This window comes from Pagrus major, chromosome 1 (genome assembly GCF_040436345.1).
Source record: "Pagrus major chromosome 1, Pma_NU_1.0".
In the NCBI taxonomy this organism is placed as follows: domain Eukaryota; kingdom Metazoa; phylum Chordata; class Actinopteri; order Spariformes; family Sparidae; genus Pagrus; species Pagrus major.
Genome location: NC_133215.1, coordinates 19,576,048 through 19,589,638, shown reverse-complemented (window position 1 = coordinate 19,589,638; position 13,591 = coordinate 19,576,048). Strand labels below are relative to the sequence as shown.

Here is a 13,591-nt window from a genome sequence, read left to right as displayed (position 1 = left end):
ACGTAACAGTGACTGTTTTGGATTTTGTTGCATTCAGGTGACGCATGAAGACTTGGTGATATAATTTGTTTTAATAATAAATGATATGGCTTAAATTCCAATGTAATTACAAACAAAACCTTCTACTGCATAGTTATGAAATATGGTGAAATATAACACCATGGTCCTCCATCCCTGGTTCACTTAATGTTCACTTGTACAAATTGCATGTACTTTTCTTATGATAGCAGCCAACTACAGACAAAATCAAACATGGTTAAAAAAAAAAACACTCAATACAAAAAGTTACAAAAATATACTGATTACAATGTACACAGATTAAAGAAAGGATACACTATACTTCAAATGTAAAATAACGATACATGATTAAAACTACTTGTACTGAAAATTAAGGCTTGTCTTTCCTGATTGTTCAAGTACTGCAGCAGGAATGCTGTAGTTTTGCCAACACGCCGTACCTTCCGTGTACAGTATTATTTCACTCCTCTACTCAGAAAACCTGCAGTAGTACGCCTCACGACGTGATAATACAGGGTGATAAGCACTTAAATCTAGTTGGAATATTTTGAACTACTACTTCTCAAAAGGGCTTTTGCTGACTCTCTTCTCCCACATGGTCAACCTGTTGGTGAGATAGTAATACTGATGCTTTGGGATTGTCGGTCGGGTCGGCCGCCATCCAAAAGCACCAGTGTTTGATGAGTTGGGGAAACCCAAAGTGTCAGCATTTGCCAAAAGGAGCTTTAAAGGTATGTTTTGACATTTTGGGAAATAATCAATTCTTTCTTGCAGAAATTTAGATGAGAAGATTGATACTACTCTCATATCTATGTGGTAAACATGAAGCTATAGTACCTCCAGCAGCAGCCTAGCTTAACTTAGCTTAGCATTAAGACTGGAAATAAATGGATCTTGTTTCCTTTGGACAGACCTAGGCTAAGTGTCTTCATGCTAAGCTACACAAACTGTCTGTTAACACACCGATTTAAGTTGGGTGTTGAGCCTCTGATATAACCCTCTGCAAGAAGGCAAATAAGTATTTTTTTCAAAATGTTGAACTATTCTTTTACAGTTCTGGTGGGTGTGTACTGAGCTCTCCAAACCTGTATGTAACTACCTTTTGAAAGACAATAGAAATAATTGATTTATTAATAACTGTACGCTTATACTGCCAAGACGAAGGACGCACATTCCTGATCACAAACATCATTTGGTATCACTTTATAGTAACCATCATTAATAAATGGTAAATTTATAGTTAATTAAACTTTAGTTAACTTATTTGACTGTTTACAAACAATGAAATACTTTACAAGCCTTTTATTGCAATGTAAAGATTTAGAAACATCAGTTGCAACTTGACAATAAACAATGGCTTAATAAAAAGTTTATAAAGCATTTCATTGTTAACAGTCACATAACTATGAACTAAAGTTTTATTAAGAATAAATATACTTTTATACATTAATGATAGTTGTTATAAAGGCATTATCTTGTAGCCCATATTGTCAGTTCAGTTCAGTCCTCATGTAATATAAGCATGATTTCCATTTCAATGTATAATATTCAAAATATAAACAAATGGCTCTTGTTAGCAATTGAACATCATTCCCCCATTTTCCCAGCTGCAGCTCCACAATCTTTAGGTTTTTTTTCCCCTCCAATTTCTGAAACAAATCCTACTCTTTAATTTCCCAAATGCAAACAGGGAATAGGATCCCAGATCTACCCTCATTCCTCCTCCCGTCTCACTCGCTCTTCTTCCGCAGGACGAGGTAGGTGATCGCTAAGAGAAGAGTGAGGACAAAAGAGATCCAGGCCAGGACGTAGGAGTGTCCATAGCTTCCCACTGTCTCGCTGGCGTGAAGCTCGGCCGTGTAGATTGAGGCTGCTATCATTATGCACAGGCCTGCAGGACAGAAAAGGAGGAATACTGTCACATTAAGAAGTCATGATTTTTTTGTATTATAAGTTAAGGCTCATGAATAAGAATGGTTCCACTGCAATCACAGTTAAATGAGAAACATGATGATACATGTTAAAATCCCATTACTTGTACGTTATCTGCATGTTTTTTTATGTACTTTAGTCGGGGGGAAAGATGATCCATAATAGACCCTCTTTATTTAGTTGTTTTGTGACAGAGAGATATTATAGTTTACAGGTCTTCTGTCTACATGAACAAGTCTTGTTTTTAAATATAGGGTTATGTACTAACAAAGCACCCTAATCAGTGGTATGAATGTGAATTCATTTAATTTGTATTTGGATAATAAAAAGCTTCATAATAAATTATGTAGCTTGATGACAGATTTAAAGCTTTGATAGTTGCAAGCAAACTGCTACACATTGTCTAACTTGCAGGTGTGACTTTCTTCACTGCTTTTTTGGTGCTTGTAGGGACCTACTTACTTACTTTTGACCCATTTATGTAAACAGTTTACTACCTTTATGGTTGTTACAATGTACAGTATTTTGCCTCTTTAGCTTCATTTATTATTTTGGATGTTGACTTTCAGATGGGAAATTGATGTTTGTTATTTGTCTTAATATATTGCATGTGGGGAATGTGATTGGTTGCAGGCTTGCAGACTTTTCTTTTAACAAACTAGTGTGAAACGTGGCATATAAATCTATTTTTGGGTTAGGAGTTTGCTACTTCTGCAACTTCTGGTCTACTCATCCCTATCCTACTATCCTCCCACAGTTCTCACAATATGATGGTTATGTTGGAGACCATTATATTAGCACAAGAGCTGAACCCCTGTACTCGATTAGTACAGGGGTACTAATCGTTCCCAGGTCACGACGTGTGACATATGAATATATGCTGTTTTTTCTAAACCTTACATAAAAGTTAACTGAATGACTTGTTTTTTTACTGATGGTTGGACAAAATACAATTTTTAAACATGTCACTGTGGGCTTGATTACTTCACTTCACAAACCCTGAATTGATTTACTGAGAAAAGATTACACAATAATGGTGTCATTTGTTGCAGCTCTTAAGAGCACGCTAACATTTGTTAACAATCACTTCTGCACCCCTTTTTTACAAACAGCCTCTAACCTCGAGGGACGATTTTGGTTACAGCCACATTGGAACAACATTTTTTTCCTGCTCAGGCATCTTATTACAACCAATTCTACCAAAAAATACTTTTCAGGAACAACGTGTTCTGAAAACACCATCTCAGTGTGACATTTAAGACTGAGAGGCTGAAGTTGGAGAAGATTAATCCAAAGTCACGGACGGTTATACTCCACTGCAGTGATTTTCAATCACGAGGCCTGAGGTCGAACAGTTATTGTAGTTTTTGGTTAAACTGAAAATCTGCAGACTCGTGAATGTGGATCGCACATGAGTGAAAAATCCCTAACCTCTTGTATCCATGTTTGTTTTAACACTATCATGCAGACACGCTGCACATGCTGCTGCTGAGCTCTGCTTACACAGACTTTGTGTCAAATGTCATGTAAGGGATTTAAATGGAGGTCCAGACATGCTCTCAAAGTTTCCTAGTTTCCTCTGCTCCAACTCACCTCCTCTGAGAGAAAATGAATTCATTTTATCATGTTTTTCTGTCAGACGCTAAAACGTTTTATGCTCATTCCAATCTGATAAGATTATTCACAGTTACACAGAAATACAGGTCGAAAAATACTGAGGTCTAACATTTCCCTTTTCCCTTCAAGCGTGTATCGTCCATAGAAATGCACAGACCTCAGCTCTAAGTAGCAGGCAAATAAATCAATATTCCTCACACCTGCAGGTCAGACTTTAGACTTCAGGTTACTTACAGGCGATTAGCTGTAAAATGCCAGTGAAGGTGAACCTCTGGCCTTTGGGCAGAGTGAACAGCTGAGCCACAAACACAAACAAGGCCAGAATGGAAAAGACGCAGGCGAGCACTGAGGTGGCCTGAACCGTCTGGAGATACTCTGAAAACAGAACAGACACACAGTCAGTGACACAACAACACAGTAACACGGCAACCTGCATTATAACTGCTCTGTTAATACTACCAACATTAATTAAAATCATCTTTATAGACAATATCTTAAAAATAGGCGGCTTATTTGGTTGTTTTCATGTGTGATTTTGTATCTTACACAAATGTTAGTGTTCATGTCTCAGATTGTCAAAACATATATGTAGTATGTCAGTGTTTAGATCCTTTGTTGTCATTTGGATGACAAAACTAGCATTAAAAAATACTATAACATTCATAAAAATAATACTGTTAACTTATGTTTTGTAGAATTGTACAAACAGTTTTTCCTGGTCGTTTAAGACCAATTCTGACCAGTTACAACGCCCTGATTAGCATCCTGTCCGTATCTACATCATACAGCTCTCATATCACCAATCTGATTCACTGAAATATTTGGGGAGTTTTACCATCCGGGTAGTTTTTCAGGTTGGTGTAGTGCCAGACTGAGTTAGACATCTCCCACCTGCCCCACAGGTCAGTCGACATACTATCAGAGATCCACCAGGCCTGAAGACGCAGAGGCAGATAAGAATGAACACAAGTTATCAAAAACATCAAGGCACACAGAGAGGCTGCATCACATGCAAACAAAGAGATATTCAGTAAAGGTTTTGCAGATTTATTGTAACAATTAAGTGTTAAAACGTATCATCCCACACATGCACACATGCACCTGCTGACAGACGTACTCAGTGTCAGATTTTAAATATCATGTAAAGCTTGATGAAAGTCTTTGTGCAACACTGTGGATAGGGTTGCAGTAGTGTGCTGGTTTTAAGGTATACCATGATATGAAAACTGACACTTATCATACTGTGCACACTTGCATATCAACTTACATATCAGGTTTAATGTCTGTCAGGACATGATATTTTATGAAATTATAATAAAACCTTCTTTAAAACAAAAACAAGAAACCCGTCTGTTTTCATTCCTTTAAGGGTCATTGCAACTGATAATGTTGACAGTATTTCGCAATACTGACGTTTACTGTTGCAACCCTGTCTGTGGGTAGCAGTACGAATCTTCAGACATTTGATTCCTGGGTATTTCCAAGTGGTTTGATGACACATGCTGACCTGAGCTTCCATAGTTAAACACATATGGCTTTAGTTGTTTGTATTTGCTTACTTACTCATATAAAAACCTCTTTGTTCTTCCTCTGATGACAGTTGTGTGTTAAAAGTGTCAATATGTAAGAGTTTTAGTTTTAAAAATTCAAACATTATCAAAGTTATCGACAGAATGTGCAGAAACAACAGTTTTGACGTAATGACATCTGTGTATTGTGTTGCAGAGATATCTACTGATGCTGGCATGCTAACCAGCTAGCCCCGGCCCGTCAAGGTACAATAGCAATTCACAAAACAAGCCATCCTGGCCCAACACCAGCGCTGGTAATGAGCCGAGTCTGGCACTTCTGGTGTACTTCAGGTTCACGCTCAATTTCCATTTTATTCTGTGTAAGTTCTTCATGAAGTATATAATTTAATGCAAAGTACAGTATTTCAAACATGATGAGTTGATGTGACTAAATGAATAACTTGGTCTGCTTAAATTAAGTTCATGCAATTTTTTCAAGTTGCAAGTATTCCATATTAAGGGTCGAGCGATACGGCTTTTTCAGGGTTGATACAGATTATTTCAAATCAAGGAGACAGAAAACTAAAATAAATAATAATAAAACTCTTTGTGTCAAAATTTTCAAACAGCCAGCGATGGAATAAACCAAGTACAGTTTACTATACTGTTCTTAAGTACAATTTGAGGTACTTTACTCGAGTATTTCCATTTTCTGCTACTTTATACTTCATACCACAACATTTTTTTTTTAAAACCTTTAGCTACCAGCTACTCTGCAGATTCAATTTATTGTATTATTTACAGGCTATAAATTGTGACCAATTGTACCTATTGTTGTAGGCGGGACAATGTGTCAGAAGATGCTGCATTAGAGCCAAAGTAGCACATTTTTAAATTAGTTTATATTATCGGCAATCTGACAGCAAAATAACAGATACCGATAATCGGAAAATGCTGAATATCGGTGATATTCGGTCTACCCCTAGTCTACACTTAATGCATTTCTTTTATGTATAATACTTAAAGAAATTGCATACATGAAGTCAGTGTTCGAGGGAAATGATTTCGTTTTGAGTTGCAGCACAACATCTGGGCTGACTTCTAAAAATTTGCTGGCTGGGAAGCTCCTGTGCAACACTTCCCCGGTTCTCCAAACTTGCACCTTTAATGAGAACAGAAAAGGAAATATCTACTCACATTATCGATAGTGGCCACCAGCAGCAGGATGATGGTGGTGATGTGCACAACAACGATTCCAGCCAGCATCAACATCGTGGCCTTCTAAGAACTGATAACAGGAGGAAGGATGCACCCCATTATGTATTTTCCACACACAGACTTATGTAACACAGGCTTGATCATTAGGAAGCATCAATCCTCTCTCTCTCACTCACTCACTCACTCACACAAACACTCACTCACACACACAGCTGTCCCAAATAAAAACAGTCTGAAACAAGGAAAACCATACTGACAGAGGAGGAGAGGGGGGGGGGGGGGGGGGCTGTAGCATGCAAGTCCAAACTCGCCCTTCAACTCTCGTTCACACACTTTTTTTTCTTTTTTCTTTTTGTTTTTGAACCACACACATCTGATGTCACAGAGAACAGAAAAAACACTTTTCTTTAAAAAAAAATAAAAACAAAAAAAAAGTACTTTCTCTAATTTGACACCTTAAATGAACTAAGACACAGAAACACTTCATCCGTTTGCCTAACGACTCCTTCTTCACGGCTTTGGGCTGCTTCCGCTCACAAGAAAGGCGCATTTGTTTAGACGGTGTTTGGGCATTCCCAAATGGGTGCTGCTCCGTTACACACACACACGCGCGCACACACACAGGCCCTGTACTATAGTCAACAACTTTGAAAAGAGCGCGAGAACACCACGACAGAAAACAACAATAAACAAACTTCAAACTTTTACAGCCGAATATAAAAACTCTGGACTGATCCGCTCCGTGTTCACAGTTTGGAGTCGCGCGTCCATTTCACACTTTTCTGCGCTCTCAGTCACATCCGTACAACTCTGCAAAGCGCTGCTGAAAATCTCCTCAACGCTTTAACTTCACTTTTACGCACTCAGAACAACAACAAAAAACCACACACAAGTCTCACAGCGTGAACTCCGAAAGACAAAAGATAAAGAAATATAAACAACGTGGATAAAAAGACGTTACCTGAAAGCGCTTTAACGCACGGCCCGGGAGTGACTTGGGAATGTGAAACACTGTAGACCCACCCAGCTTTGACTTCACAGCACACACACGCACACATACACACACACACAACCACTGTTTTCCCTCACCATTCCCTCTCTTTCCTCTCACCAAGCCCCACCCATAAAGTTTCAATTTTTTTCCCCCTCAATGAAACGTCCAGGCGGGCTCCACACGGTGCGTAAAGAGGAGAAAAGTCTTCAAAATCATCCATTTTAACACCTCTAGCTGCTTCATTGGTTACTGCTTCTATTTTCTTTAATTTCTTCAATTACCTTCCCCACAGGCAGCTTAAAAACTGATCCACATGAGTTCAGTCTGTCACCTGGGTGTCCCATCTTTGTAACAAACTGGCTGTGCTGTGTTTTTCTCTGAATGTGAAATATCATTTTAGACACACAGAAACATGTCTTGCAGAGCAGTTGAAGTGTGCCTCTTATTTTTGCTCTCAGACATGCTCGCCGGCTCATTATGCACCTTAAATGACTTCTTCAAAGACGGGACATTAAGAAGCGATGGTGCACATCAGAGACATCTTCATCTCCCCAACAGCAGCCAACATGTTTTCAAGCAAGTGAAAAAGTGAGATGAACTATTGGCTAGTGTGGACGTGGTTTCGACTGGTGCAAGCCACCTACAAAAAAATGATTTAAGAGGCAATGTACATGATATTATCATATGTATATTTTTAACACAATGTCAATATTTAATTCGTTTAATCCGTTCAATAAAAGCTCTTTTTAATGCCTTTTTGTTTGGGGTGGACGGCTGAAACCGAGAGGAAGATATGCATTTACAAATTTAACGGGCCTCAAGTGGACGCACTCTCTTCTTTAACAGGAGGTCTGTGGAAACTGGAGCCATGTTGAGCTCATACATAATCCAGCCCAGATCTTTTTGCTTTTAACACTGATTTTTGCAGATGAAGCCAAGACTCATAAAAGTGGTTGTATCACATGTATATGCTGCCTCCTAAAAAGATTCCCCACTTTGTTGTCATTCCACACATGTACATATACATACAAGTGTAGACAGACCCATTCATTACGCATGACCTCTTGTATTATTTTATCTTTTTAAGGCACCATCTGGATGAAAATGTAACTATAGAGACTTTTATTCAAGTCATTTAATAACACAAGCAGCGGTCGAGCCTCCACTGGAAATACTATTCATACAACTCATGTAGGAACCTTTTTCTGACATTTAAGTTTTTCCTCTGTTAAATGAGAACACAAAAGGGTAAAAGCGAACAAGAAAATCCCTTTATGATATCAATGGTGGCCAACAGAAGCAGGAAGGAGAACATTAACATACTCGACTCTTCAGATCAAGACAAAGTGTCTTGTTTTAATGAGATACTGTCAGATAGGTATCATTATTGGCTGCAGTTAAATGATACCATGTTATTAGGGGATTACTTGGCAGACAGTGCATATCTTGTAAAGCCTTTTATCACCTGTCTCAGATGAGAGGAACTTGAGTAGTTATGTGTCCTCTTCTTTTCTATAAAGAAGAATAAAATCAGTAAAATAACTTTTCTTTTCTTACTTCTTCGCTCTTATTTCCCCTCAGGTCTCTGAGTGAAGACCACCTGGACTGAGAGAGTCCTGATCCCACTCCTACGAGGACTGCTTTATCCTCCTGGAGGTGGGATGAGGATAGATAACATAATTACCTCCTCTGCTCTCTTTCTGGCCACTCCCTCATTTGTTGACAGTACAGATTCACTCAGTCTGACCTGGAAACATATCAGGATAAGTATTTATACGGACTCCCTCCCTCTCAGGTCATCTGTGGTCGGTACAATAATACGAGACATGAACCAAACACTCAGTTTACACTGCTCGGTCACCGCCGGGAGCAGAGAAGGTACAGGACGTACAGCTACTATGATTTAAGTCAAACAGGAAGGGGGTGTATTTTTTCTGTGGTTTGCCGTGGATCTACACTGTAGACTCCTGTTTCCTAGTTTTTTTGTAAAGCATCAACGAGGGACTGAACTATCTTTAAAGAAATAAACTGAAAATCCCAGAAGGTCTTTTAACAACACTCAATGTTATTTCCAGAATCCTCAAAGACTACTCAAACCCTTTTCCTACTTTCTATGGTATCACATAGCCTAAACTTAATGTCATATGCAAAACATAAACACGTTATGACCCCGCCAAGGAGCTTATGTTTACACCTGCGTCTGACACAGAGCTATAGGTTTGACACTGGATTAGACTTGATTGATTGTTAGGCCTTGGCGGAGGTATGCACTCTATAGTTTTGTATAAAAAACAAGATATTGGTGAAAAAAACATTAATATATACCAGTATAACTTAACAGCTGGAAACATGAAATGCAGGGGTGGTAGTAACTAATTGCAACTACTCAAATCACTGTAACTAAGTATTTTTTCAAGTTTGTAATTTAACTCATGCATGACACCATGTAATCTACTGAGTACAATTTGAATTAATATCTAAACCTTTCCTTTAGCTGATTAGCATAGCCAGTCACAAACGGGCCAATGAAAACCCTGACATACGAACAAAAACCAAAAAACTCTGCAGCAGTTGGGAGAGGTGACCTCGACCACTGAGCAAAACAGAGCAGGAGTTGAGTTGAGTTGAGTAATTTAGACTGAAGATTTGGAGAAACAGAAACAGAATATTAATAGTATTTTAATAGTTTTACTTGTAATTAAGTAATATTTCAGTTATGTAACAGTACTCCTACTTGAGTACTGATTTTTAATAGTTTTTCCACCACTGTCCAAATGTTTGCATAAAAACCTCACTTAAAACGGCCCTGTGTTGCTTATTTTTACATTCAGTGTGACCAAAATGCATTGTGTATATCCCGGAGGTGTTGACTGCATTTCCTTCCTCATGAAACATTTTACAGTCGATTCTTAGTATTTCAAATCCAGCATTATTTACATCCATGTTTACTGGCTTGCATTCTTCTTTTCCCCTGTTTGTTTGCCGCATTGCTGTATTTTTTGGCAACTCAGTGGAATAGTGTGAAACCATTGGCAGGAATTATATGTATCGTGACACCTGTGTGCCATCGATACACACTCCTGCCAATGGGACTGCTATGAATTTTCTCCAAGGAGTATACAAAAGCACAACCATCCAAATGTGAATATACAATGTGCTAACTTTTAGAAACAGGTTAAAATCTATTTTTTGCAGGAGAAGACATATTTTTTCATCATGGTTGTTGAAAGTTTTTGTGAAATTCTCTCAGAACAAAAGTCAAAGTTGTTTCAAAGATTGCAGACGAAAATCAGATGCTCAACTTTGTGAGTCAAATACATAAGAGGCCCAAACTGGGGCTGGCTTTGTCTGACTAGTGTCTTGTAGTATGTGTGAATCAGACCAATTGAAACCAAATTTCTCTTTTAGAGTGAATAATTTTCTCACAAGTTGTGTGTTACATAACCTTGTGCATTGACTGGGCGTTGATAGAGCTATTAGAGTAAGTCTTGGTTTTTATTATAGTACTGCTGAGATGAGAATCACTCGAGAGCTGTGTGATTGTCGGAGGCTGTGGGAATGGACCAGGGGAAGTGTTTTCTCCTGGCAATAAGTCTGAAGAAAAGATTGAAACCATTATATGTGTCCCCTGATGGTTGTCATATCCTCACAGTGAATGGTGAGTGGGTGCTTAGCAGAGCTGGTTCCCCCCGTACGTCACTGCTGAGTCACTGGAGTTCTTCTATTCCCATCACCACATGTGGGTCTCTACACAAAGTACACTCTAACATCCTGAGCAGTGGGTGTCCATTGGAGGGCATTATGCAGAAGCAGCTGCTGCAGAAAAGTCCTGATTGTGAAATTTATCAGGAACAAAATGCTGACAGTAATGTTATTTCTAGTTTGAACTTTTGTGTTTTTGTCTACACATTTTTTATTGAATCTTGTGGAAATTCCTTCCAACAATATAGAGCTGGGCAAAATACCGATATTATTTCATATACAGATACATATTATTGAGATATGAGACCAGATATTGTCCTTGATGTTTGATTTGATTAAGATATTGTTAAATTATAATATGCCATAGGTGTTGTCTTTTTTTAAGGCTGCATTACAGCGATGTAAATTTCTGAAATTACCAGACTGTTCAACTTGTTCTAATATGTACAATACTCTAGTGCCTTTACCCACTTAGACATTATATCCACATTACTGCTAATTCAAAAATCTCATTGTGTTAATATTTTGTGAAGGCGCCAACAGTCATCTCCACAATATTATCATAATATCAATATCGAGGTATTTGGCATTGTGATATTCGATTGTGTTGCCCAGTTCTTGCATTTATGAAGTGCTTTTGAGGAGATTTCCAAATATCAAGATATATATTGTGGATTGCCTAAAAAACATACATAAAACCACATTTTCCTTTACTTTCCAAAAGAGGTACATATTACATTTTTAGCCATTTGGCAGTATCTCCATCCACCACTTTGGTCCAGACTTACATAAATATAACTAGTGGATGGATTGACATGAAACTTAATCATTCATGGCTTGCACGATGATTTTAACTAAAGACTTTGATGATCCCCAGACTTTCCCTCCAGTCACTTTTTTGGTTTTAGTGCCATCATCTGGTCTAAGTTTGAATTTGTCCATTATTTTGGTTTATTGTACTTTGTTTTCAATGCTAATTAGCAAATGTTAGCACGCTACAGTGCTAACCAAAGTTTGCCAACATGGTATACATTATACTTAGCGAGCAAGTGTTAGCATTATCTGTGCTAACCTGAGATGGCATACATGGAAAACAACATATGTATTGTTTGCCATGTATGTAAATGATATTTAGTTAGCAAATGTTAGCATGCTACAATCTGAAACAGCTGATACTAAACAGGTACTGCTTAGCATCAGAATGTTAGCATTGTCATTGTAAGCATGCTAATGATAGCATTCAGGTCAAAGAAGTGCTTTCAAAGAAGAACTATGTAAATCATAACTGAACTGAAAAGAACAGTGGACATAAAACAGAGGAGCACACCATGGTCCTGTCTTCTGCTTGATGTTTTATTATTTTGTGTCAGCTGTGTTTGGGACGTTTCTTGGCGTCAGTGATTCTGGAGAAAGATTGATTGTTGAGTTTAATTCCCAGGTCATCAAATAAAACCCAGAGAGCTTGTTTTTGACCACCTGGAAGTGTTTATAAACACAGTTGACAAATCCTGCGTATTTTAAGAGCCTTTAAGAGTCATCCAACAGAAAAAGCAAAGCAACAGTGTGCTCAAGTTGTTACGCAGCACACATTTTCCCACAACAATTCCTTTTGTCCGACACTCTCCAGCTCCCGACTCGATTCCTTTTGAACTGTCTCTGCACTTTCCCACAACATCCAATCGATTACCACAGTTGTCACTTGTCAGTTTTGAAACTCTGAGCCTTTCAAATCAATTCCAGAAGCTTTCGTTGCCTGAGGCTCACAGTCCATCCTGACGCAGCATGTTGGTAAATCTGCACACAATCACGAAGAAGCGCTACAGTCACATTTCAACAAACACCTCATGACTCATACCTGCAAACTACCTTCACTTTTCAAACCACTCACCCAACAAGATGTCGAGGATCAGGAGTCTTCTCAACTCTTCGCACCCACTTGGAAAATATCAAATGGAGATCATCTATGAAAAAAAGAGGACAGATTCAGTATTGTCTGCTGGTTTCAAACAAAATATTGTTTGTGTGTTTCTGGGGATAATCAGATTTTGTGGATGTTCACGAGATCATAGAGAGATACAAGTCTGCTGATGGTACGGCGACCTTGAGGGTAAAAAAAAAACATTTCATTAAAAAAATATTAATAATTGAATTCACAAAACACAACATCGTCGGACAGAAGGGAAACTAAAGCTGTTATATTGCACTCCTCAAAGCAACCAGACTCCTTTGATAAAAACATTTTATTTACCTTGCAGAACAGAGTTGCTGGCCTGCCGCTGCCTCAAATGCTTATTTTGTTTGTGTTATTGTGTGACTTTGGTGAATCTACACAATAACACAAACAAACTAACCAACCAAGCAACGGTAGACATGCGACTCCCGTGTCCTCTCATGTAAAATGAGGAAGGAATCTGGTGGCTTTGAAGAGATAGATGGATATAACTTCCTCAGTTTCTCTCGGAAAGGGCTGTCATGAGGATAATGTTAAGCGGTGAACAGGCGCGTCTCTTCGCCGTGATGCTAACTCTCGGCTAACTTCCAAGTTGGCCTACAAAAATACGTCATCCCTACACCACTTATAATTGGCAGGGTGGAAAAC

General features: G+C 38.4%; 1 protein-coding gene across 2 annotated transcripts; it reads right to left on the bottom strand.

Annotated features, from left to right (window-relative positions):
- Nucleotides 1-56: 56 nt before the first annotated feature.
- On the bottom strand, nt 57-13,574 carry emp1 (epithelial membrane protein 1). 2 transcript variants are annotated; one of them, XM_073467980.1, is made up of 6 exons: nt 13,241-13,574; nt 12,881-12,953; nt 6,276-6,366; nt 4,403-4,502; nt 3,802-3,942; nt 57-1,909 (listed from the first exon to the last, which is right to left on the bottom strand). In XM_073467980.1, exons 3-6 carry the CDS (start codon nt 6,348-6,350, stop codon nt 1,749-1,751), a joined length of 477 nt encoding a protein of 158 aa, XP_073324081.1. In that variant the 5' UTR covers nt 6,351-6,366; nt 12,881-12,953; nt 13,241-13,574; the 3' UTR covers nt 57-1,748. The 2 variants fall into 2 exon arrangements, with proteins under 2 accessions (XP_073324081.1, XP_073324092.1); XM_073467991.1 differs by lacking the exons at nt 12,881-12,953; nt 13,241-13,574 and adding an exon at nt 7,258-7,334.
- Between the last annotated feature and the right edge of the window lie 17 nt (nt 13,575-13,591).

Coding starts and splice junctions, on each gene's coding strand:
- emp1 (XM_073467980.1), bottom strand. CDS start 6,350: ATGTTGATGCTGGCTGGAATCGTTGTTGTGCACATCACCACCATCATC. Junction 4,503..6,275: donor TGGTGGCCACTATCGATAAT/GTGAGTAGATAT, acceptor CTGCGTCTTCAG/GCCTGGTGGATCTCTGATAG. Junction 3,943..4,402: donor CCTGAAAAACTACCCGGATG/GTAAAACTCCCC, acceptor TTCTGTTTTCAG/AGTATCTCCAGACGGTTCAG.